Source organism: Ruditapes philippinarum, unplaced genomic scaffold, assembly GCF_026571515.1.
Source record: "Ruditapes philippinarum isolate M1 unplaced genomic scaffold, ASM2657151v2 ctg2596_1_1_1_1, whole genome shotgun sequence".
In the NCBI taxonomy this organism is placed as follows: Eukaryota; Metazoa; Mollusca; class Bivalvia; order Venerida; family Veneridae; genus Ruditapes; species Ruditapes philippinarum.
The window spans coordinates 92,650-116,192 of NW_026863536.1; the positions used below are offsets into that span (position 1 = coordinate 92,650).

At 32.6% G+C, this 23,543-nt stretch overlaps 4 protein-coding genes across 4 annotated transcripts; all 4 read right to left on the bottom strand.

The window, feature by feature from the left end:
* Positions 1-1,396: 1,396 nt before the first annotated feature.
* LOC132722362 (uncharacterized) lies at positions 1,397-4,891 on the bottom strand. Its single transcript, XM_060706858.1, has 3 exons — positions 4,841-4,891; positions 2,575-2,967; positions 1,397-1,688 (listed from the first exon to the last, which is right to left on the bottom strand). The coding sequence occupies exons 1-3, from the start codon at positions 4,876-4,878 to the stop codon at positions 1,670-1,672; spliced, it is 450 nt and encodes a 149-aa protein (XP_060562841.1). The 5' UTR covers positions 4,879-4,891; the 3' UTR covers positions 1,397-1,669.
* Positions 4,892-6,904: 2,013 nt separating this feature from the next.
* On the bottom strand, positions 6,905-8,673 carry LOC132722364 (cytochrome P450 2C23-like). The gene has a single exon (XM_060706860.1). It carries the CDS (start codon positions 8,458-8,460, stop codon positions 6,973-6,975), a length of 1,488 nt encoding a protein of 495 aa, XP_060562843.1. The 5' UTR covers positions 8,461-8,673; the 3' UTR covers positions 6,905-6,972.
* A 5,290-nt stretch (positions 8,674-13,963) lies between these two features.
* Positions 13,964-17,349, bottom strand: LOC132722365 (cytochrome P450 2C23-like). Its single transcript, XM_060706861.1, has one exon. It carries the CDS (start codon positions 16,985-16,987, stop codon positions 15,485-15,487), a length of 1,503 nt encoding a protein of 500 aa, XP_060562844.1. The 5' UTR covers positions 16,988-17,349; the 3' UTR covers positions 13,964-15,484.
* Positions 17,350-19,512: 2,163 nt separating this feature from the next.
* Positions 19,513-21,812, bottom strand: LOC132722367 (cytochrome P450 2B19-like). Its single transcript, XM_060706863.1, has one exon. The coding sequence runs from the start codon at positions 21,715-21,717 to the stop codon at positions 20,215-20,217; it is 1,503 nt and encodes a 500-aa protein (XP_060562846.1). The 5' UTR covers positions 21,718-21,812; the 3' UTR covers positions 19,513-20,214.
* Positions 21,813-23,543: the final 1,731 nt, after the last annotated feature.

Sequence of the window (23,543 nt, forward strand, 5' to 3'; positions counted from 1 at the left end):
TGTCCGTACCACCCTTTACCACTAATAGAATATAATAACACTATCTAAATGGTTAGTGACCAGTCACATCATACTTAAGTACCTCATAAATATATAACACTAACTAAAAAATGGCCTCCAACCTCCCCTTACTAGCGTCCGACAACCTTTTTCCCATAAAGATATAATAACACTATTAAATTTTAGTGACCGTACACATTTCTTAAACCTCATAAATATTAAATTTTTAAAAGGGCCTCCAAACCCTCCCCAAGCGCCCGTAAACCCTTTACCACAAATTTAATATAAAAATTCTAAAAGTTATACCATCACATCATATTTTTTTTTAAGTTCAAAATATAATAAACTAAAAACCCCCAAAACCCCCCCTGTAGCTAATATCTACTATTTAAACCAATGAATTCAATAAACCCAAAATGTTTAAAAAAATTGAAAATTCATATTTAAATTAATTTAAACAATGTCTTCAAATGATGTTCAAAACAAAAAAGTTGATACAAACACACAAAAAGCAACAACTTTTACTGTGTTATAAACCCCCATTAACCTGTGCTGAATATTTAAAACATTTAGTCATAATTCAAATCTAAATTTAGAAAGGGATTTAACTCTAAGAAAAATGAAAGAAGAGTAATGGCTCTTAGATCTTACTTAAAAAAATAGCAAGGTGCCTTAAATAATATCTTAAAAAGTCAGTGAAAAAGCAACAAAGAATACAGCAATTTGTGCAAAGATAAGAATGCATTATTTTTTTAGCATAAACAAAACAAGAGAGAATAATCAGAATTACATGTATCATTATAAAAAATGTTCCTGGTTTAAATTTCTGTTTTCTAGTAAAATTACATTTGAACTAATTGATAAAATCAAGTTTCAGTAAAATGATATTACCATGTATCTTCAATCAGGTACATGTATGTATCTTATATATTGCCAGTGCTTTAATATTAAGAATAACTGAGAATAAAATTATAAATGATGAATAGACACTGAAGATTTCTTTATAGAAAAAGTGATCAAAGTTTAAATGAGAATGAAATTATCAACAAATCCACTGCAAGCTAAAATTTCTGTTTCTACTTGAAGCAGGCTGTCTACATAAAACCACTTTTCCCCTTACTACACTACAGTGCGTTTGAATCCTGCCAGGGGCTATGTTTTATTTTATGTGTGGCAGCTATCCACATGGGGTGCACCTGGGTGGGCACTGAGACATGTTTTCCTCAACAATAAAGCTTGAAAGGATCTATGTACTTTGCAAACCAAATCAATCAATCATGTTAAAAACAAAAATTGCCACTTTGAATGAACATGCCTCTCAAAGTACTTATAAAACAGATCATAAGGGGGTTTGCAGAAGTTGATGTTTTCAGGTTAAATCGTTGCTACTTATATGTGATAAAAAAAACTGATCCCGATGATTTAACTTAGTATTTGCTCCAAAATATAACTGGATATACGGATAAAATTTCAGAAAACTGGTGAAATTACAAACTTGAGGGTTATTGACAACATCATTGGATAAAAACAACTAACTACCCTACACCCCCTACAGCATTACTACACTAAAATAACAAACTAGTAAAAATACCTCCGAAAGTTGGGATGACTTGGGTTGACTTGGATGGCGGGCCGTTTTGCAGCAGGGTACCAATCTGTATCATCGTCCCTACCACGCTTGCGGCTCACTGAAATATGTAGTAACTCATGTTTAATTTAAAGATATTTTTATAAAATAATAATTACTACACTTAAATTCACTTCAATCTTGTAAAGGCCAGCATACTTCACATATGGCATGAAAATTATAAATTTGTTGTTTGTGGAGTTAGTAAGTCTTAACAGTTTAATACCTGAAAAAAAGATGGAAATATTTAGTAAAATATAAAAATATATAGAATGCATATTTTCAAATGAAAATTATATGAATCAGAAAAATAACATCTGAATAAATCTTGTGTTCAGAATATATTGCAACATGTGAGAAAATATAATGATAATTTATCCATCTGACACTGGTGAAGTTCTGAAATAAAACATAAAAGGCATGATAATATAATTGAGATGAGCACCTTTCTTACTGCTGTCCTTGCTATTTTTAGACAGCAGGAGACTGAAGTCAAAATGCTCTTCAGCCTCTAGACGCCATTCCTCCATCTGCCAGATCATCTCATTTGTGAGGCTGGTAAAACAATAATAGAAATGTTTAGTATAAATCTAAGTTTCACAATAGCAATAAAACAATAATGAGTGTGACAACAGGCCCTTTTCTGTAAACTTTAGAAAAAAATCAGTTTAAAACATTTTGATCTGGCAATTCATAATCATGTATGCATTGCTTTCTTTATTTCATATTCATATGGGTTATTTTTGTAGAAAAAACATGGAGGAAAGGACCTATTGTCATACATAAAATTTCTTAAAACAATATTCAATTGAAAAACCAACTAAAAGAAAAAAAAAAGTTATGTTATTAATAGAACATTAATAGAATAAAGTCCTGAGTGAAATCAAATGTTAAAGGTACATTAATGTAATTATTTTTTATTCAAAGACATTATATAAAGTACTTACTGTGTACCAAACAGCTCAGGGAATTCTGGTTCGTTGAGCTGATCTAGTAATACAGGCACCTTCTCTCTTGCAGGTGTTGATGTCCGGTCTATCTTGATGACCGAAGAACTAGTACCACTACTACTAGGTCTAATATTCCTAGGCCGATGAGGACTAGGGGTCCTAGACCTATTGGAATGGCACTTGTCCCTGGTACATCTAGATCTCGACCTGGGACTAGGACATCTAGACCTATTGGAATGGCACTTGTCCCTGGTACATCTAGATCTCGACCTGGGACTAGGACCTCTAGACCTATTGGAATGGCACTTGTCCCTGGTACATCTAGACCTGGACCTTGACCTGGGACGCCTAGACCTAGAGTAAGACCTAGATCTAGAACGTCTTCTTTGTCTGAAAATATATTAAATAAAAGAAATGAAATGAAAAAAAAAATCAAATGAAAAAAATAATGTTACAACAATGTCAAAATATCTATCCAATATAAATGTTCATTTGTTAATACTGGATCTACAAAGTAGAAGGTCTGATCTGTATTTGAACTTTAGTCCTAATTTCAAATTAAGAAAAATTGATGTAACTCAAATACAGAGCAATTTTCTTGAGCATTCAAACCAACAGATCTCAATTTTAGGTACTGAAAAAAACAGTATTTAGCTAAATATAAAGAACTCTAAATTTATTTTTCACTAGAATCTACTGCAGTAAAATCTTAGGTGATAAAATCTACTTTAGTGGACCACAGAACTAAATGAGTGTTGGTGCATTTTAATAACTATGCTTTCCATTCTTAGTGTTATTCTGAATTTAGTTCAAATTTGTTGAAGTTTTGAATATAAACATGTAAAAAAGCAGGGTTGAGAGGGAAGCAAGTGTGCGCTAATATTGTAATTTGTTTAACTTTACCCACTAAACTAGATGTAGAGTATTCCTTTTTTTATGACCACATTATTTCTTTCAAGGTCTAAAATAAAACCGTCTTAATGCTACATGCCTGACAGATGAGCCAAAACATTTCAAAAAAATTAATCTTGAGAACAATGAACTAAGATTTTAAGAAAAGTAAAAAGATAATGTAATAATTTAAATGCTATTTGCGATTAAGGACTGATTTTGTAGAATTAATCAGCATATTTCTACTGTGCATTACTTTTTTTGTTTACTTCACAATATTTTACTTTAAAAAATAAAAACATTTTTGTTTTTTATAATATGAAAATTTGCATAAATCTGAGGGCATGCTGCTTTAACCGTCTAAAGATTTATGCCCAAAAGTGTCAAGAATTACAATGGATAGATCTAGATCTCTACAGTACTCACAAAAAAAAACAAAATCAAAGGAAATTTACAACTTTTCAATAAAGCACATATAAGTATCTGATACTTGTAATAATAACTCTCGAATTTTGTATATAAAAAAATGTTCTTCATAGTAAAATAGAACCTACATTTGTACATGCAAAAATCAAATATTTGTGCGGCCATTACTGTATCTAAGGAGCGGAGTTTGCGCATGAAATCTAACCAATCAAAACATAGCTTTCAAATACAATGGCGGACTTAATGAAAATAGTTCCCCCGCAAATGAATTAATATATCGGTAAACATGCAAGAAAATCGTATATTCCTTATATTTTGATCATTCAAATTCTAAATAAAAATATATTTGTTTGATTTAAAGATGTTTCATCATTATCTGATCGATATGTCTAACCATCAACGGAAAAACCACAATCTATAAATAGAACAATTAAGTCGGTTGCCAAGAGTAAGACATTTTTTTTTGACAATTTTGCGACAGAATCAAATCAAACCGATTTTGCTTTTCATTTCCAATCCGATCTAATCTTAGAAATACATATCTTTCGTTCTTTATCTGATAAAACTTATTGTGAACACTGCATTGCGGTACGTAGGTCTAGGTCTAAGTGTAGTGTAGATTGAAGTTTCTTTGGGCGGCATTTTTTAAACTTATTATTTTGTTTACGTACTGTATTGATATAAAACGGCACTAATATAATAACATAAAGGTTTTGGAAAATTTATGAAACAATGGAAATATTGCACAATATTTTTTCTGGTTCAGTTTCTTGAAGTAGAATCTAAACCTTACCCCGCCCACTGTAATGTAACAGCAGACTGAAATCGCGATTGAAATATTAAAAAAACATTTAAATGAAACTGAAATAACAGTAACAGGACAGCGTAGGTTGAAAATATGATATTCATACGTTAATTCAAGTGTTTAAAATACTAAAACACTTACGAATAGTATGAAGATTTTCTTTCTCTGTCAGAGCGCATATTTTCAATGTTAGCTTTGCTGCAGATGTATGAATATGAACGTGCCAACCTGACAACAAAGCTCTTTATATATGGTATCCAGGGGGTAGGTCGACCAATCAGTGCCGACTATCCAGTCGACCAATCAGGAAATAGCATTCAAAATTTCGCGGGCACCAAACTTGTGTTTTTTAATTGTATTAAAAACACTATTTATAAAATAACCACACATCGGATTTGAGCTCTGTTTTTTGACAATAAATAACTGTACAGTTCCTCAATATTTTAAAACATTCCTACCACGCTGTTCATTGATATGTGAATTTTCTTGGTAATTTTCTGTGCATTTTCAGTCATAAATTTTGAAATTATGAATAAAAGCAGCTTATATTTTTGATAATATGCAATTGAATGCACTAATTCAGGAATAAAATGAAGTAACAGGTAGAAATTACGATGACAATCATTTAATGCACTGCAAAATCAATTTGAAATTCATATTTCAATGAAAAAAATGTCGAGTAAAACACAGCCGTAGCGTCTCATTTGTTGTTCAGCAATGATGTCTTATGTGATTTGACAGTCAAAACGCATAAACATTTCTATTTCAATTGTGCATTCTTGAACAAAATAGATTAAACACGAAACAGGGCAAAAATTAAAAACGTTATATGTACAGGTTTCGGTTCGATATCTATAGATCTATATAGAATCTAGCTAGATTGCCGATCAGGCTTATAGGCCTATGATACGCGGGTATCAGGTGACCATTCATGTGTCTAGTAGATAGAGTATTGCCGTAGTCTATAGCACTGTCTAATTTGCAAGGAAAATAAAATATAAGGTTAGATCACGGTCTACCTAGACTGGAAAAATGGTGCTTTTTAGAAGAATTCGCAAAGTAAATACACATTCGCAGTATAGACAGAAGGACTAAAAGAGTCGCATCAAGTAATACCAATGACAAGCGGGCATCTAGAAGCCATGTTTTAAAGTGACTTTCTGCTCATTTTTCGTTATCAAATTCAACTGAATTGACGATATATATTTAAAAAAATTGACTGTTACAATGGTGATATTACTACGCGGTCATCTAACGGCCTTGATTCTTGTGCGAGCTCCATGGCAACGGTTTCGAAAAATTAGTAGGTGACGATGGGTTCCAGAAAATGGTGTTTTTTTTACGAAATTCGTAAAGTTTGTAAAACTTTGTATACAGAAGGAAACATTTACGAGTTCATGATACGGAGCTATCTAGCGGCCACGTTTAAATAAAAAGAGCTTTCACGTACCTTACTGTACCTTACTGCCTCTACTCACGAGAATTTCGACATATATAGGGCATATTAAGCCAAACCTTAGTTCTTAAAAGTCTGGCTGAATATGGACTTACGAACAGATTTTTTTGGCACGCACTCGTCCTTTAACCAAGATAATCTTGGTCCAAGATGACCCAGAAATAATTGAGAGTAAGGTCATCAAATAAGAGTTATATATCTTCAAGTTATATATTACAAAAATTTAAATTACAACATGTAGGCTATATGCCTCAACTGTAAATTTTAAATTTTCACATCAGTTGTGCCCGTGACTATCAATATATCGCTCTATATATACGAGGAAGGCTGTTGTTTGTTTATTTGGGTTATTATGTTTATCTCTTCTCAGCTGTTACATGTATATAAACTTAAAAAAATAAAGCGGCTTACATGTTGAATTATAAATAAAATTATTAAAGCAGACGATAGTTTGTGGTAACGCACGTTTTCAGTATTGAGTGAGCATACCTTTATGAAGACATTTTCCCTGCAAGTATACAATTAGAATAAAATCCACATGAACTTCTTAGGTTCGTTTAATGAGGTTTCAGGAGATACCATAAGTTAATAAGGTTTCAGGAGATACCATAAGTTAATTGTTGATATTTTAAATATAGGACTAGTCAGTTGGTCTTCTTGCACTTTGTAGGCACATAGAGATAATCGATAATGGCAACTCAAGTGAGATGCTTATTTATCTAAAATAAAGAAATAACAAAACAGTGAACTAAAAAGATTATGATTTACTATGGTGATCTACAAGTTTCTGAAAAAATGTTCTACACGGATTGTCAGCTTAGCGTTTCTCAACCTTCATTTTGAAACTACTCGGATTTAGAGTTGTCGCCAGTTTTCCTTTTTGGTCCGGGACAACGCCTTCCTTTTCCGGTAAAAATCTCAACTTTTGAACAAGTCCTGTCAAAAACAGAAATATTTCAATTGTTGCTAACGTCTCCCCTAAACATGACCTCGGTCCTAATGAAAATGGGATGAACTCTTTTGGAACTATGACGTCATTTCCTTCCGCGTTCAGAAATCTTTCCGGTATAAATTCTTCAGGGTCCTTCCAAACATCCGGATCCTTTAAAGCGGTGCTGAGAACTGGCAAAACTGTGCAATTCTCTGGAATAAGGTATCCCCGGAATAAGGTATCTTGTTCAACAGTGTGCGGCATTGATAGCGGTACCACGTGAGAAATTCGGAGTCCTTCCAACATTACCGCTTGCATGTACGGCATTCGTTTCCTATCTTCAATTGACGGAGGCTCCTTTCCAAGCACAGCTTCTACCTCCGCGTTCAATTTATCCTGTATGTGAGGATTCCTTATTAGGTGTAGGAGTATCCATCTAATTGTGACAGCGGTGGTTTCAAACCCTGCCACACCGAGATGATATGCCGCTATCTTTAAATCTTCTTCATCGAAAGTACTTTCTATTCCTCTACTTTCGTTAGCAGCAATTCTATCTAAGTAGCATTCAACATAAGTTGTTCTTTGCGTGTTTCTACTCTGTTTCTTCAAATCTTCGATAAACTTTGTCAAAAATTCCTTAGCTGTTGCGAATGAATCCCTAGTTTTTTGAATTCTTAAAAGATCTCCCGGTAGATTTTGTAAGAATGGGAGACAATTTAGAATTACCTCCCTTTTCAAAAATTCTTCTGAACTGGTGCGGACAAATTTCTGAAACCAATGCAGGCCTTCATCATTTAGATCAAAACGATGTCCGTACACGACTTGAAATATCACATTTTGAACGCTTGAGTTCAAGTAGCGTTCTATATCAAATGGCTCATCAAATTTAAGAATTGTTTCTGTCAAGTCATTCACCTCGTAATCTACTAAATGTTCTACAAAACCTTTATCATTATAACAGATTTCTTGTAATACTGCTAATGTAAAACTTCTACCTTCCTTCCATTTTGTCCCTTTCGTAAATATTAACCCTTTTGTATGTATATCTTCTTCTTGGTCGAAACTTGGCAGAGCTCTGAACATAAATTTGGATCCTTTCTTTATCAGCGCGTCATGAATTACATCATAACCATTTAGAAACACGAGAAGTTTACTTCCGGTGTATAGTCCAAAAACGTCACCATACTTTTTTCGTAGTTCATTTAATCTGCCCAACGTATCTTCCGTAGCCAACGATGGGAGATTTCCGATAATAGGAAACAAGGCAGGTCCAGGCGGCACCCTTTTTTGTCGTCTTGTGTTAGAATAAGCTAACAAAAATGTTATTAAGAAAATCAGTATTGTTGTAATGGTGCTGTAATCCGTTTCATCCATTTTTGTCAAATTTCAATTTTTTCACCCCTATTTCTCTATCTCACTAACTTCAAGAATAACTTAAATAATTTTTATAAAGCACATGTGTACAGTTCTTGAATAGAAACTGCAATGCCTTCAATTATTCACAAGTCTTGAAAAATCCGCTTTAACTGATGTAAAAATCACAAGGTGTTTTCAATACACAAACATTTCACGCTCTATATATCATAAATATCAACTACGGAATTCCGTTAGGGTCATTATTTTTTATCGTATGTAGAATAGCGTGTAGTCGCGGGTCAGCTCTACAAGAAATTTGGATCGTAATGAAAACTAACGCTACAAAATATACTATGATAATCCTGTTATTATATACATACAAAATTATGATGCATGTATAGAAATCACTGTTTGATTAAAGTACACAATATTGTACACAACTGACTAACATGATTCATTTGAATTAAAATATATATAAATAAATAAATACAAAAAATACATTCAGATCTGTAATTATGTAAAAGATTAATACAGAAAATGGAATTATATTTTATAATGTGTATATATTATGAATAATGGCGGTAAAGGCGGAAAGAGTTAAGATTTTTTTTACCCGTGCAAAAGTAAATTAAGTTCAGATAAAACAATGGTAGGATACTACGTCATCGCGCACCTGCTGAATGCTCCCACTTGGACCATTTTTTCGCCGACTCAAAGGTAAAATACAATTTTATTATCAGAAAACGTAAGAGTATTAAAAAATCATGTAGCGCACCAAAGAATGGCTATAGTACTTGAGATAATTGTAAAAAAAGTTTATAGATTTATTGCCTGGTTTAGGCCTGAAAACGGGATAAGTGTTTTTCTCTGAATGCTCCCACTCGGACTTCTCCGAAACATATATGAAATAAGGTTGAAAACCTTCTTTAAAATTATTTTTAACGTACCGGAACATAAACCGAGTCATGTATACCCATTATTCTATATTAGTTTCAAATGATTTTATTCAAAAGTCAGTTTTTCTTAATTCTTTTTATAAAAATGGAAAATGCTCCCACTCGGACTCAACTTCAGAGATGCTCCCACTCGGACCTAAATATATACAAATTTTGAAAGCACAAAGCTGTCTTAAGATATTATTATTTTTTTCAAAATATCTTTATATTCACGTTCATATATTCATATAATCAGTAAGAATTCAATGAAACAGCATTTTTAAAATACGATACTAATATTTAAATTACTAAACAGTCTCGTAAATATGTCTTCTTAGAGGATTAGTATAAGGGAAAAAAGTTGTGTTGAAAAAATTCCTCGTTTAAAAGAGTCGCTTAAATAAGAAACAAATTGTTTATACATTTTAAAAATATAATAACGTTTTGTTTTGCAGAAAGTATTTGTATTCGTGACCAGTATGGGAAAAGGTATAAACCACATTGGGACGTAAGGAAGCACATGGCAGGACATCTTGGCACGGCAAAGCTGGAGCAAGTATTTTTGATATCAACTGTGGATATATCTCATTGAGGAGGAATGCTCTAGAAAACACAAGAATAATAGCTCTTTGAAGTAATTGTCTTTTGTTCAGTTTTTTTTGCGTTAATTTTTGGACAATGTGTCATAAAGGATCAATTCATCTGAAATTTCACTGGATGATAGATTTCAATAAAGTAAAATACCGCAAACAAGAATTACAACTCTCCAGTTTTGGAGTTATTGCTCTTTGTATTCACTATCATTAGTTTGCAAGGACCATACCTCTAAAGGTATTTGAGATATAAACTTAAAACTTTATATTGAACATGTTTAATAGAAGTGAATAGCAGAGCATAAGGACCAGAAGGGTTCACTTAATGCTTCTTTGTTGTTTTTCTTTGTTTTTTTTTCATGGGAGTGTTATTTTTGTCATGATTTATTATGTCTAGGCTATAACTTTTCATTAATTTTCACGAGTATCATTACTTGGAATTTCTACACGTATGTAAGGGTTACTTCCCCTTTGAAATGTACTTCCTCCTTATGGCGGGGGATTTTGCTGTCTGTGATTCCTTCTTGTATTATTGTTATTATTTTAACGTTATTCATATATCCTGAACTCATTTTTCTATGATTTTATTCATTAATATAATGCTCAAATGAAGATTTATCAATAAAGTATGTTCCGAAAAGCATTATTTGTAAAGATAATACCGAATTTACATTTCATAAAGGGAGGTAATTAGAAATATATTTTCTATTAAGTATAAGTTGAATTCTTCAAAAAGAAACGAATGCATTATGCATACATGTATATTTTAATGATTACATATAATGTGGACAAGCATTTGCAGTACGTATTTTACATATTCCTTTATGTTTGAAAATTGTTTTAGTACCATAAATATTAATGCATTTAATTTATAGACAATTTCAATTGGTAACAGCCTGAAATATAACTTACATGATCTTTAATTACCAAAATATGGTAAAGACTGTGATAAAGAAATAACTATGATCTTTGTTTTCCTATTTTTTTTTATTATTTAGGTAAAAATACGTACACGTGATAACTTTCATACTTAAAGTTGTCAAAGTTGTTAATAATTGTGACGCCGTAGTATGGCAGTACCTTGACTTTTTAACCAGTTCATGACAAAAATGATTTACATGTTGTTCTTTAATAAACTTTTCAAATCAACCGATAGATATTGACTTCTTTATGTTCATTTACGTACAATTATGCTATTTTAAAACCTAAGTCACAAGTTTAACAAACACGCAAACCATTGGGTTTTAAATTATTAACAAGATATTAAAGTCAGCAATTATTGAATAAATGCTGGCCTCTAATATGTGCACGAGTCCAACAGAATCTTAATCCGGTATGGTACTCAACAATGTATAATGACTTCTTTGTAAAACACCACACTTTTTTAACATCTAAACAAAACTTTATTCTTGAGATCCAAACTGCCCATTTAAAGTCGTATAATCCTAGCTTGTTGTTGGCAATGATTTTGAATTATCCCTTCGGATGCAACACAAGCCAAGTGCACCTTTTTGTATAGTGATCCTGTCAGTTGAAACTTTGCCATGGCACCTTGTTCCTGTCCAACGACGTCATTCTACAGAATCAAAGAAGTGATCTCTGTAAAAAGAATGAAAAGTTAATGTTGCCAAACACAGTAGTTATTGACAAAATGGTGTTTAAATTGTGAGAATAATCCATAAAAGCTAACACAGCAATGTGCTTTCAAAATGTATATATTTGGGTCCGAGTGGGAGCATCTCTGAAATCGAGTCCGAGTGGGAGCATTTTCCATTTTCATAAAAAAAACTTCAAAAGACTGACTTTTGAATAGAAATATTGGAAACTAATATAGAATAATGGGTATACATGACTTGGTTTATGTTCCGATACGTTAAACATAATTTTAAAGAAGGTTTTCAACCTTATTTCATATATGTTTCGGGAGAAATCCGAGTGGGAGCATTCAGAGAAAAACACTTATCCCGTTTTCAGGCCTAAACCAGGCAATAAATCTATAAACTTTTTTTACAATTATCTCAAGTACTATAGCCATTCTTTGGTGCGCTACATGATTTTTTAATTCTCTTACGTTTTCTTATAATAAAATTGTATTTTACCTTCGAGTCGACGAAAAAATGGTCCAAGTGGGAGCATTTAGCAGGTGCGCGATGACGTAGTATCCTACCATTGTAAAAGAAGTATTGAGAACAATAGCTGCATATGAGACCCTGTAAGTATTGTTATAAACTGATATAACTGTTTGTGTGTGTATTATAAATGATATGATCTCAGATAAGTTTATTTGAAGTGTACGATAAATATTTGCCAGTACTATGTAATATATATATATATATATATATATATATATATATATATATATATATATATATATATATATATATATATATATATATATATATATATATATATATATATATATATATATATATCCTATGGCAAGATTACTGGCTAATAACAGTCTTCTGATGTCACTTAAAACGTATGTTTATGTCGGAAAACGAATCTCACCCTTCCTCATTTCGTCTTACCGCACTTGTGAGTATCCGTCGAAATATTGATGGACCTGATGGAACACCGTAATTACAAGTTTAAAGATAGTATAGCCTCTCTACTTGGTTGTATTATACTTGTTCAACCGAGCGTAACTTTTCTTTATCATAATACTATGGCAGACCATTATCGTCAAAGCTACGCTTTTAAAACCGAACAAACAGGACTTAGCTTTTCTACGATTTTAAGCATTCTTGTCTTGTAAAATGTTACTATCCTGAAAAAAAATGTTTTGCTTGCGTAGCAGATTATAATTCTAACTAGCGCTCCAAAGCAAACTACGAACAATAAAACAATAAAGTTTTAAATAACATATATATAACAAGTATCCATGGCTTGACAAGTATATTCCACAACATCACGAAATTTCTCATGTTTCTTATCTGTTTGTGTATTAATTACATTCTAGGAATTGAAAGAAATAAACACTTGAAACTATATAGATGTATTATCAATAAGATAAAAGTACATGTACAAGAAACATTATACTATTTACATAACAAATACATACGGAAGCATGGAGAGGACATAGTCGATTTATTTTAATAATCTGTGGGAACAACTTATTTGTCGAAGTATTTTTTATTAATCTGTGGGAACAACATGTTTTGTGAGAAAAATCTTTTTTTATTCTGTGGGAACAACATATTTTGTGAGAAAAATCTTTTTTTATTCTGTGGGAACAACTTAATTTGAGAAAAAAAAAAAATTATTCTGTGGGAACAACATATTTTGTGAGAAAAATCTTTTTTTATTCTGTAGGAACAACATATTTTGTGAGAAAAATCTTTTTTTATTCTGTGGGAACAACATATTTTGTGAGAAAAATCTTTTTTTATTCTGTGGGAACAACTTATTTTGTGAGAAAAATCTTTTTTTTACTCTGTGGGAACAAACTATTTTCTGCGATATTTTTTCAATATCTTGTTCCCTCAAGATAATAAGTTGTGCGAACAAATTAATTATGTTGTTCCCACAACATAATTCAACCAATCAAAATAGCGATTGCCACAAAGAGTGACTGCAAAGTTAAGTCCCTTTTTAAAAAGTCGCCATTTGCACACAATTGCAATAATGGCAGAAGAAATGTTTAGAAAATTATTAGAATTCCTACGTTCTAGAGGATTAAACAACTCACAGCTTTAGAGCTTAATTCTCACAAAATAAGTTGTTCCCACAGATTAAAAAAAGATTTTTCTCACAAAATATGTTGTTCCCACAGAATAAAAAAAGATTTTTCTCACAAAATATGTTGCTCCCACAGAATAAAAAAAGATTTTTCTCACAAAATATGTTGTTCCCACAGAATAAAAAAAGATTTTTCTCACAAAACATGTTGTTCCCACAGATTAATAAAAAATACTTCGACAAATAAGTTGTTCCCACAGATTTTTAAAATAAATCGACTATGTCCTCTCCATGCTTCCGTAAATACAGGTTACTATAGAAAAAAATAAAACTTGACACAGTTTCTTAACCTTTGTAAATATATATGACTTAATATCTATGAAGTGTATGTAGGTAGGTGCGTGTTTTGCGAGCGTGCGTGCGTTTACGAGCAAGCAAGCGAATGAGTTACCTGTGTTGACGAAAATAAAATATATACATTTTGTAACAACACATAATTACATAAATTTATTTTCTCGAGAATTTGTAATTTCACAAACTGAGAAGCGTAACTTGAAACAAGTTTTGGGACTTATTCAAAAATAACGAAAACTTTTCACAACAATAAGAATTATAACGTCTTGTCAATGAATAAAAAAAATCCAGTATAAGTTCTGATTGTTTAAAAACTTTTTACTGGGGTTGCCTGACATTACGGGACAAAAAAAATGTTGTTTTTTTTTGTGTGTGTGGTTTTTTTTCTCGAGATTTGTAAGCCATACTATGTAGTCTAGACCAATAACTTGTGTGCATATTTTTAGATCATTCCCTTGTCCACTTTTTCGAGAAATAATCATTTTAATTGAACAAACCCAAAAATGAAAAACGTTGAAACGCCTTTTACTGAGATAGGGCTAAAATCGCACAAAACTCGGACAATCTATTTTATTCTGAGTATATTTCTTCATTTTTCCTTTGCAGATTATTCAATTTGAAGTACTTTACTTAAACTATGAAAATATTTCATTGTTTAAAGGCTTTTTGACTTTTGTTTAAAAATGAATATTTGAAAACTAAATTGTTGACAATCATGATCGCAAGCAATTTGAAAATAAAATGTTATATAAAATAATATAAATTCAGGTCTGAAATACGTTATAGTTAGAACTTGCTTAGTAAAATCTAATTGATTACTGGCTTGGCTTATTGATTAAATTGAAGGGGAGGCGGAGCAAGTGCATCAATACAGATATTTAACCGTTTGTGAATTAGTCAAACATTTGCACCAAAATCTAAAATTTTTACCTCACACACGGTGAATTGGTGAAATTAAGAGAATGTTCATCTGTCCCTGCACAGCTGTGGGCGAGGTTACATATTATTAACCGGTACCGTTGGCCTAGTGGTTAAGACGTCCGCCTTCGGATCGGGAGGTCGAAGGTTCGAGCCCCACGGGGAGCGTTAATTGAAGGATGAATGTTTCTCGTGGGACTTTCTCCGAAATGGCCGCTTCGTGAGCCGCGAGGTAGTTAAAATGAATGGTTACCGATTTCTATCCGCCTGGCGCCTGGTATAGTGGTAGGAGTTGGGAGGTACATGGTATGCAACCAAAAGGTGTCTCATAAGTCAGAAATGGCTGGCCCTTTCAGTAGGGGTGACACTATAATAAGCAAGACCTTTACCTTTTTTTTATTATTAGAGTATTTATTACTCAACCGAACATTACTCAACTATCTTATAAGACTATATTGGACTTTGCAGCGTCCAATACTGGAATTCATTATGTTGGCTGGTCATATTGGAAGATGTTTACCTTCATTTGGCAGTTCGTACAAAGACTGTCCGTGTAAAAGCTTAACGTTTTTCAACTCTCATTTTAAAATTTAAAGGAGTAAATGTAAGTCCAAGTTCTCCTTTCTGGTCTGGATATTCATTATCATGTTCAGGTAAAAATTTCAACTTTTGAACAAGTCCTGCCAAAAATAGAAATATTTCGATAGTTGCCAAAGTTTCTCCCAAACATGACCTTGGGCCGAGTGAAAATGGCACGAATTGTTTTGGAATTATGACGTCATTTCCTGTCGCGTTCAAAAATCGTTCAGGTTTGAATTCTTCGGGATCTTCCCAGACGTCAGGGTCTTTGAGAGCGGTACTGAGGACAGGAATTATTGTACAATTTTCTGGTATAACATATCCCCGGAATAAGGTGTCTTGTTCAACAGTATGAGGTAATGATAGTGGCACCACGTGAGAAATTCGGAGTCCTTCCAATATCACTGCCTGCATGTACGGCATTCGTTTTCTATCTCCAATTGATAGTGCCTCGTTTCCAAGTACATTTGTCATTTCAGCACACAGCTTGTCCTGTATATGCGGATTTCTTATTAGGTACAATAGTATCCATCTAATGACAGATGCACTGGTTTCGCTTCCTGCTGTAATTAAGTGGTGCGCTGCTATTTTCATATCTTTCTCATCGAAAGTACTGTCGGTTTCGTTACTTTTGTTTGCAGCCATTTTTTCCAAGTAACATTCTACAAACGTCTTTCTTTGTGTGCCTTTCTTTTGATTTTCAAACTTTTCAATCCGTTTTGATAAAAAGTGCATTTCTGCTGCATAGTCAACCCTACTTCTTTCGATACCTAAAATGTCTCCAGGAACATGTTCTAAAAACGGAAGGCAATTTAGAATAACTTCTCTTGCAAGGAATCTTTTCGACTGGGCTCGTACTGTCTTTTGAAACCAATGCAAGCCATCATCATTTAGATCGAATCTATATCCGTACACGACTTGAAATATCACATTCTGAAGGCTTGAGTTCAAGACGCGCTCTATATCAAATGGATGATCAGACTTAAGTATTGTTTCTGTTAAGTCATTTACCTCGAACTCTACTAAATGTTCGAGAAAACCTTTATCTTTAAAACAAATCTCTTGTAAAGTAGATATTGCAAACATTCTACCTTCCTTCCATATTCTTCCTTTCGAAAAGATTAGTCCTTTTGTGTGTTGATCTTCTTCTTGATCGAAACTTGGCAGAGCTCTGAACATAAATTTGGACCCTTTCTTTATCAACGCGTCATGAATTACATCATAACCATTTAGAAACACGAAAAGTTTACTTCCGGTATATAGTCCAAAAACGTCACCATACTGTTTCCGAAGTTCATTTAATCTGCCCAATATATCTCTCGTAGCCAACGACGGGAGATTTCCGACAATGGGGAACAAAGCTGGTCCAGGCGGCACTCCTTTTTGACGTCTTGTGTTAATATAAACTAGGAAAAATGTCACTAAGAACACTGAAGCTGTCGTTAAAATGCTGTAATCCGTTTCTTTGAAAAGTGCTGAATCCATTTTTTTAGCTCTCTTTATACGTCTATTTCCAATTTACTACAAGGTTAACATTATAATACATACGCCTATGTACTTTACGAACTATTGTAAATACATACTCTGTATAGCAAACAGTTAATTCGCTTGAGTTAACACGCTATACCGAGTGCTCTTTCTCATAGTACAAATACAGTTAGCTTGTTGTAGTTGTTGTGTTTAGTTTCTATTCTTTATTTTTCTTTTTTCTTTTTTTATGGAGGTGACTGAGAAAGCCTCACATGCCTCTCCGTGCATTATAAAATAAACAGAACCAACGACGTTCCATAAGCTAGCTTGTAAGCTTCGTTCCCCACATGAAAAATATCCAAAACAATGGACAGGGCGTGAAGTGGTTGCACACATGCTTTGCGACGCGAGGAAAATGGTTGCAAATTTGAGAAAATGGCGACCTAGTCATAAAAAATTGTGACATCCGCTCGAATTTTTTTTTCTTTTTCTTTTTTTTTTAAATTTTTTAATATGTCTATTTATTAAAGCAATGTTTATGACATTCTCAATTTTTGAGAAACGTATCAGTTGCCTATACTTTCCTAGTTTCTCATTTAACGAAATTATTGAAGATACAAACTTGTGATGTATATATTTTAAGATTTAATGGCTTTTCTTGTCGTTTCCCCCACTCATTTATTCATATTTGTAAGTTTTAAAGTTCATCAAACAAGACAAAATGTGTTTCTGTCAATACTGTCAATACTGTATCAATGTTTAATTTGCATGTTCCAAATAAATTTTCAATAGTTATACGCAAAAAGTTCTTGGCCAAGGCATAACATCAAATGGTACACAAATCTTGGAAAATTATTTCAAGTCCCGCCAATTAAAAAAAACCTCATTGAAGTCCCATTAAAATCAAACTAATTAGTACATCAACAAAACCAACACTTGCAGATGGTTTAACAATAGTGGAATCTAAGAAAGTAAAAGCTAAAGTTCAAAACACTCATTTCAGCAACAATGTCAACCTAGCGAGTGAAAGCTGTAGCCACTGTCATCATAAATACTTTTGTGTGTGTTTTTTATTACATGTATTTATTTATCTTATTATTTCGACACATGCCTTCATGTTTGATTTTTGAAAAAGGTTTTTGCCGCAGTTCTATCTCTATATCGGCAGATGTGCAGATTTGACAGTTTGAACATTTGAATCAATAAACTAATACATGATTTTTTTAATCAATGTTGAAATATACAACATACACTGACTACATAATTTTAATGAAATACTTTGTCATGTTGACAAAACATCAACATGAGAAGAAATTTACAAACTCAGTATGCTTGTTTTTTTTATGTATTTTTAATCCATTTATATACTGTGAATGTAAAATGATACATGTTTGTAATTTGCTGAGTGAAATATATGTTTAAACTGAATTCATCCAGTGTGTCTAAATTGCCGTTTAGTAAGTTAAAAACAAGTTAAATGTTGATGCTGCATATCAAAGACACCGCCAAATGATGTGAACAGTCATAGGTAATGTACAAAATCAGAATTGAAAATCGTTTTCTATTACAGTTGAATATCCGAAGCACTAATTAATTTTTTTCCCATGTTCTTGGTATGTGTCTGAAAAATCAAATGCCTAGTTGTAGCGACAAAGATTGAAACGTCTGGTCGAAGCAAAATAAATTGGATAACAAGTGAAATTGAAATTATTGGTTAACTTAAAATAAATTCAAGACAATATGTGCCAAGAATATGTCCATTTAAATATTGGTGCGAATTGCATAATGTTCAAATTATTTTGATGACGAACTGTCTGTTATTTTATAAATAGCGAAAATATGTTTGTAATATCAAATAAGAGTTATGTATAAATTGATACATATAATCAATTCTTTGTTTACTTATTTATAAAAGATTAAACTACTTGAGTAAACAAAGAATCTAGGTATGGGACCACAAAATGTAATTAAAAATCTAGGCAAAGAGAACAATGGGTCACAGAATCCTTCAAAATAACCTATTGCAAATATTTGTGATACATTTTAAAATAAACGTTCTTTTTTCACAGTTACTCTGTTTTATAACTTAAATGCTAATTATTTTAATGAATTACATGTCGCACACGTTTTGCCTGTTTTGCAAAAAATATTCCCGCTGCGTCCGTAGCGCCAATATAATATCCGTTGCGTATTTTAGTGATACCTCTTGTTCGGTTCCCGTCATTAGACTATAGACGGGTCTGTGTTGAGCTAAGGGTTTATGGAGAACCGCCTCTCTGATAGTGGGCGTGGTTTAGGCTTCGTAACTTGTAATTAGTCAAGTTATATTGATCATAATTGTCCTGGATCCCTCCCCCAACCCCCGTCAACGAAGATTAAATGCCAACATTTTGAATATGGCGACAATTTAAGGTGGAGACGAACTTCAACAGAGGCGGAGCAAATGAAGTGAGTGACACTGCTTCAGTCGTTACCTCTCTCAACGGTTAAGTTTTAGAACGGTCGACTATAGACTGGCTCATTGGCTGCAAGCCAAAAAGAATATGATATTCAAACATGACACTATAACTTCAGTTAAACGTTTATTGTAATACCTGAAAGCTCTGTGACATGTTGTGCATCAGAAAAGCTATTTTTATTAGAAACTTTAAAAACAGTGTGATTTTGTTAAAACAAAAAAAAATGCACAAAATCAAATCTAAAATTTTCCCTATTGCTATACGGACAAATGCATATCTACTAGACGGTAGTGCACGCGCCATGATTCAATGCTGATAGGCAGTCAACTTAACCATTACACTAACATTTTCTACTTAATGACCATCGATATCTCTTACAAGTATTATCTTTAGAATCGCAAACATGGTCAACCAAAATGCGCCCGATAAAAATCAAATTTTGTGATAATTAATGGTTTTGGAATTAATAATTTAAATCAAACTCTTGTTTAATTTTGCTCATATGCATCAATCACTGTGAACATTTCCTTTGTGACCATCTACATACAGCGTCTTCACTTATGACAAACTCGGATATGACGAAAACTCTGATATAAGGTACAATCTCGCTAGGTTCGAATTATCATATTTTTTCCTTTATCGTATATTGAAACTTTGCGACTTTCTTGACAAATACATTTGACTGGAGGAACACTAAAACATCTGAATACCAATTATCGTTATACAAAACACATTACATAGATATATTTTATGTACATTTACGGAAAGATTTCTATTGAAAACCTATCTTTTCACTACTCTCATTTTGAAATGTTTAGGATTAAATGTGGTTGCAAGTTCTCCTTTTTGGTCCGGGATAACGCCATCCTTTTCCGGTAAAAATTCCAATTTTTGAACAAGTCCTGTCAAAAAAAGAAATATTTCAATTGTTGCTAACGTCTCCCCTAAACATGACCTCGGTCCAAGTGAAAATGGGATGAACTCTTTTGGAACTATCACGTCATTTCCTTCTGCGTTCAGAAATCTTTCCGGTATAAATTCTTCAGGATCCTTCCAAATTTCTGGATCCTTAAGAGCGGTGCTAAGCATTGGAATTACTGTACAGTTCTTGGGAATAAGGTATCCACGAAATAAAATGTTTTCTTCAACAGTGTGCGGCATTGCCAATGGTACCGTATGAGAATTTCGGAGACCTTCTAGTATAACCGCCTGCATATACGTTAGTCGTTTTTTGTCCGCAATTGTCGGGGGATCTTTTCCTAGCACGTGTGTTATTTCGGCGTACAATTTATCCTGTATATGTGGATTTCTGATGAGGTACAGAAGTATCCATCTTATCGTCGATGCAGTTGTTTCACTTCCTGCTATTACAAGATGGCAAGCTGCTATTTTCAAATCTCTTTCATCGAAAGTACTTTCAACATCATTGTTTCTATCCGCGTCAATTCGATCTAAATAGCATTCTACAAAAGTTTTTCTGTGAACCTTTTCGTTTCGGTTTTTCAACTTTTCTATCATTTTTGTTAAAAATTCTAACTGCTTCTCAAAGGAACTTCTGCTCTTTTTAAAACCTAAAATGTCAACAGGGAAATGTTCTAAAAACGGAAGACAGTTTAAAATCACGTCCGTTTTCAAAAACTTTTCTGAATTGGTTCTTATAGTTCTTTGAAACCAGTGCAAATCTTCGTCATCCAAATCGAATCTATGTCCATAAACGATTTGAAATATAATATTTTGAACGCTTGAGTTCAAGTAGAGTTCTATATCAAAGGGCTCTTCAAATTTAAGAATTGTTTCTGTCAAGTCGTTGACCTCGTAATCTACTAAATGTTCTACAAAACCTTTGTCATTATAACATATTTCTTGTAATGTAGCTACAACAAAATTTCTACCATTTCTCCATATTGCTCCCTTAGAAAAGATCAGTCCTTTAGTATGAACATCTTCTTCTTGGTCATAAGCTGGTAGAGCTCTGAACATAAATTTGGATCCCTTTTTTATCAGCGCGTCATGAATGACATCATAACCATTTAGAAACACGAGAAGTTTGCTTCCGGTATATAGTCCAAAAACATCACCATACTGTTTCCGAAGTTCGCTCAATCTGCATAGAGTGTCATCGGAAGCCAACGACGGGATATTTCCGACAATAGGGAATAACGCTGGGCCTGGCGGCACTCCTTTTTGTCGTCTGGTGTTAATATAAACCAGGAAAAATGTGATAAAAAATATAGCCACTGTAGTTATGACACTATAATCAATTCCATTTTCAAGAAAATACACCATTTCTGTAAGTATTCCTAAATAGAATATTATAATATTTTACAACAAATTTTACTGTTTTGCATATGTCTAACAGCTGTGAATGAAATCAGTGTACACACGCTACACGCTCTATAAAACAGATCAACAGGGCTTTTTTCCTATATGATATATAATTTTAAAGGTAGTAATTCATGCTTAATATGTCAGAGTGTTTATATTGCAAACATAGTCTGATGACAATATCTCGGCGAGGCGTTTATAGGGCTTTCTTATAACTTGACTTGACTTGGGCTTAATTATGTCTTATTCATGATTTTAAGAGACTTTTTGTTCATATTTTCTTTTATATACAATTTCAAGCATATAAATATACAATCGATAGTTGGTGCTTAGTATATAGCTTAGTCTCCAATGTTCTATTTATAATTTTACTGAAAGCCAATAATTTACTCGGCTATACAGTATTAAGTTACGTACAAATGCACTAGCTGTTTATAACTGTATTGTTGAACAAATAGAATTATATCAAAATAAATTATGAAGATACTATCTACTTAAGGTTTTTTCCCCTTTTTTATGATCTCGATAAATTTTAAGAAAATGAAGCACGTTTTGAGAGAAAATATAAAAAATTGTTACACATGAGAGTAATAAAAACAGAAATGGTGAAAATTGCCCGGTTCTATGATAAAATGTGCAACATCTTTGATGCCCCCTAGCACCGTATAATGACATACTTTAAAGGAGCTCCACTGAAGTCTACAATCCTTAAAAAAATGCTCTGACCAGGCGCAATACTGAACTGAATTACTTGATGACTGGCTAATTCTTAATGTATTTCTTGATATCTCCAAAATTGATAATGGACAGTCCCAAAAATGAAAGCAAGCCAAGTCCATTTAAGAAATTCGGCAAGTTTCTGTTTTTCTCGATCTATATACATAGTCAATGTATTTTCTTTCATGCAGGTGTAATGTATAAATTTAAGATATGGAAGTATTTACTACAACTTAAATAAAGTACAAAAACATATAAGTGCAAATTTAAATAAACTTTTGAAATACGATCTGCTTAAACCTATATACATTTGTAATATTATTTATGAGCTATCGTTTCGACTTTCGAAATAGTTTATTTTATTAACATAGTCAACCTTTTACAGGTCTTTATATGTTGCACTTCATTTTTTATTTCGTTTTATGCACCGTTTATCATTTATGATATCCTACCATGCCAAGTATTATCCCCGTTGAAAACTGAAGGATATTGATTTGGCATTGTCCGTCTGGCTGTTCGTCCGTCCGTCTTTCTGTCTGCCCGGTGTCCGTCAAAGAATGGAATTGGTTACATATCAATGAGAAGAAAAACTGTGTTTTTATGGAGTTATTGCAATTTTTCATACTTTTTTTTGTACTGGACATAACATGTAATTACTTGAAACCTTGTGGATTGATATATCACATAAAATCAAAACGCAGTGTATTAGAACTATAACTTTCTTTTGCATAATTAAGAGTTACTGCCCTTTCTATTTTTTTCAAGCTGCATTTATGTCATTTAAGAAAATCAAACTGTTTTAGAACCATAACTATTTTTTTTTTTTTTTTTTTTTTTGAGTTATTGCTCTTTGTAATTTTTTACATTTAATGTTTTCTTTCAATTCACTTCTACGGGAGATAATTAATTAACGAATACGTTTATGATTGAAATTGTCTGTTTTATCTATATACAGATAAAAATCAATGTATTATACACAGCTAATGTCGCGCCTGTAAAACAATATAATTGTGTACATTACATTGAATTGTTATATCATACTTAACTTAAAATTACCATGAATGAAGCCT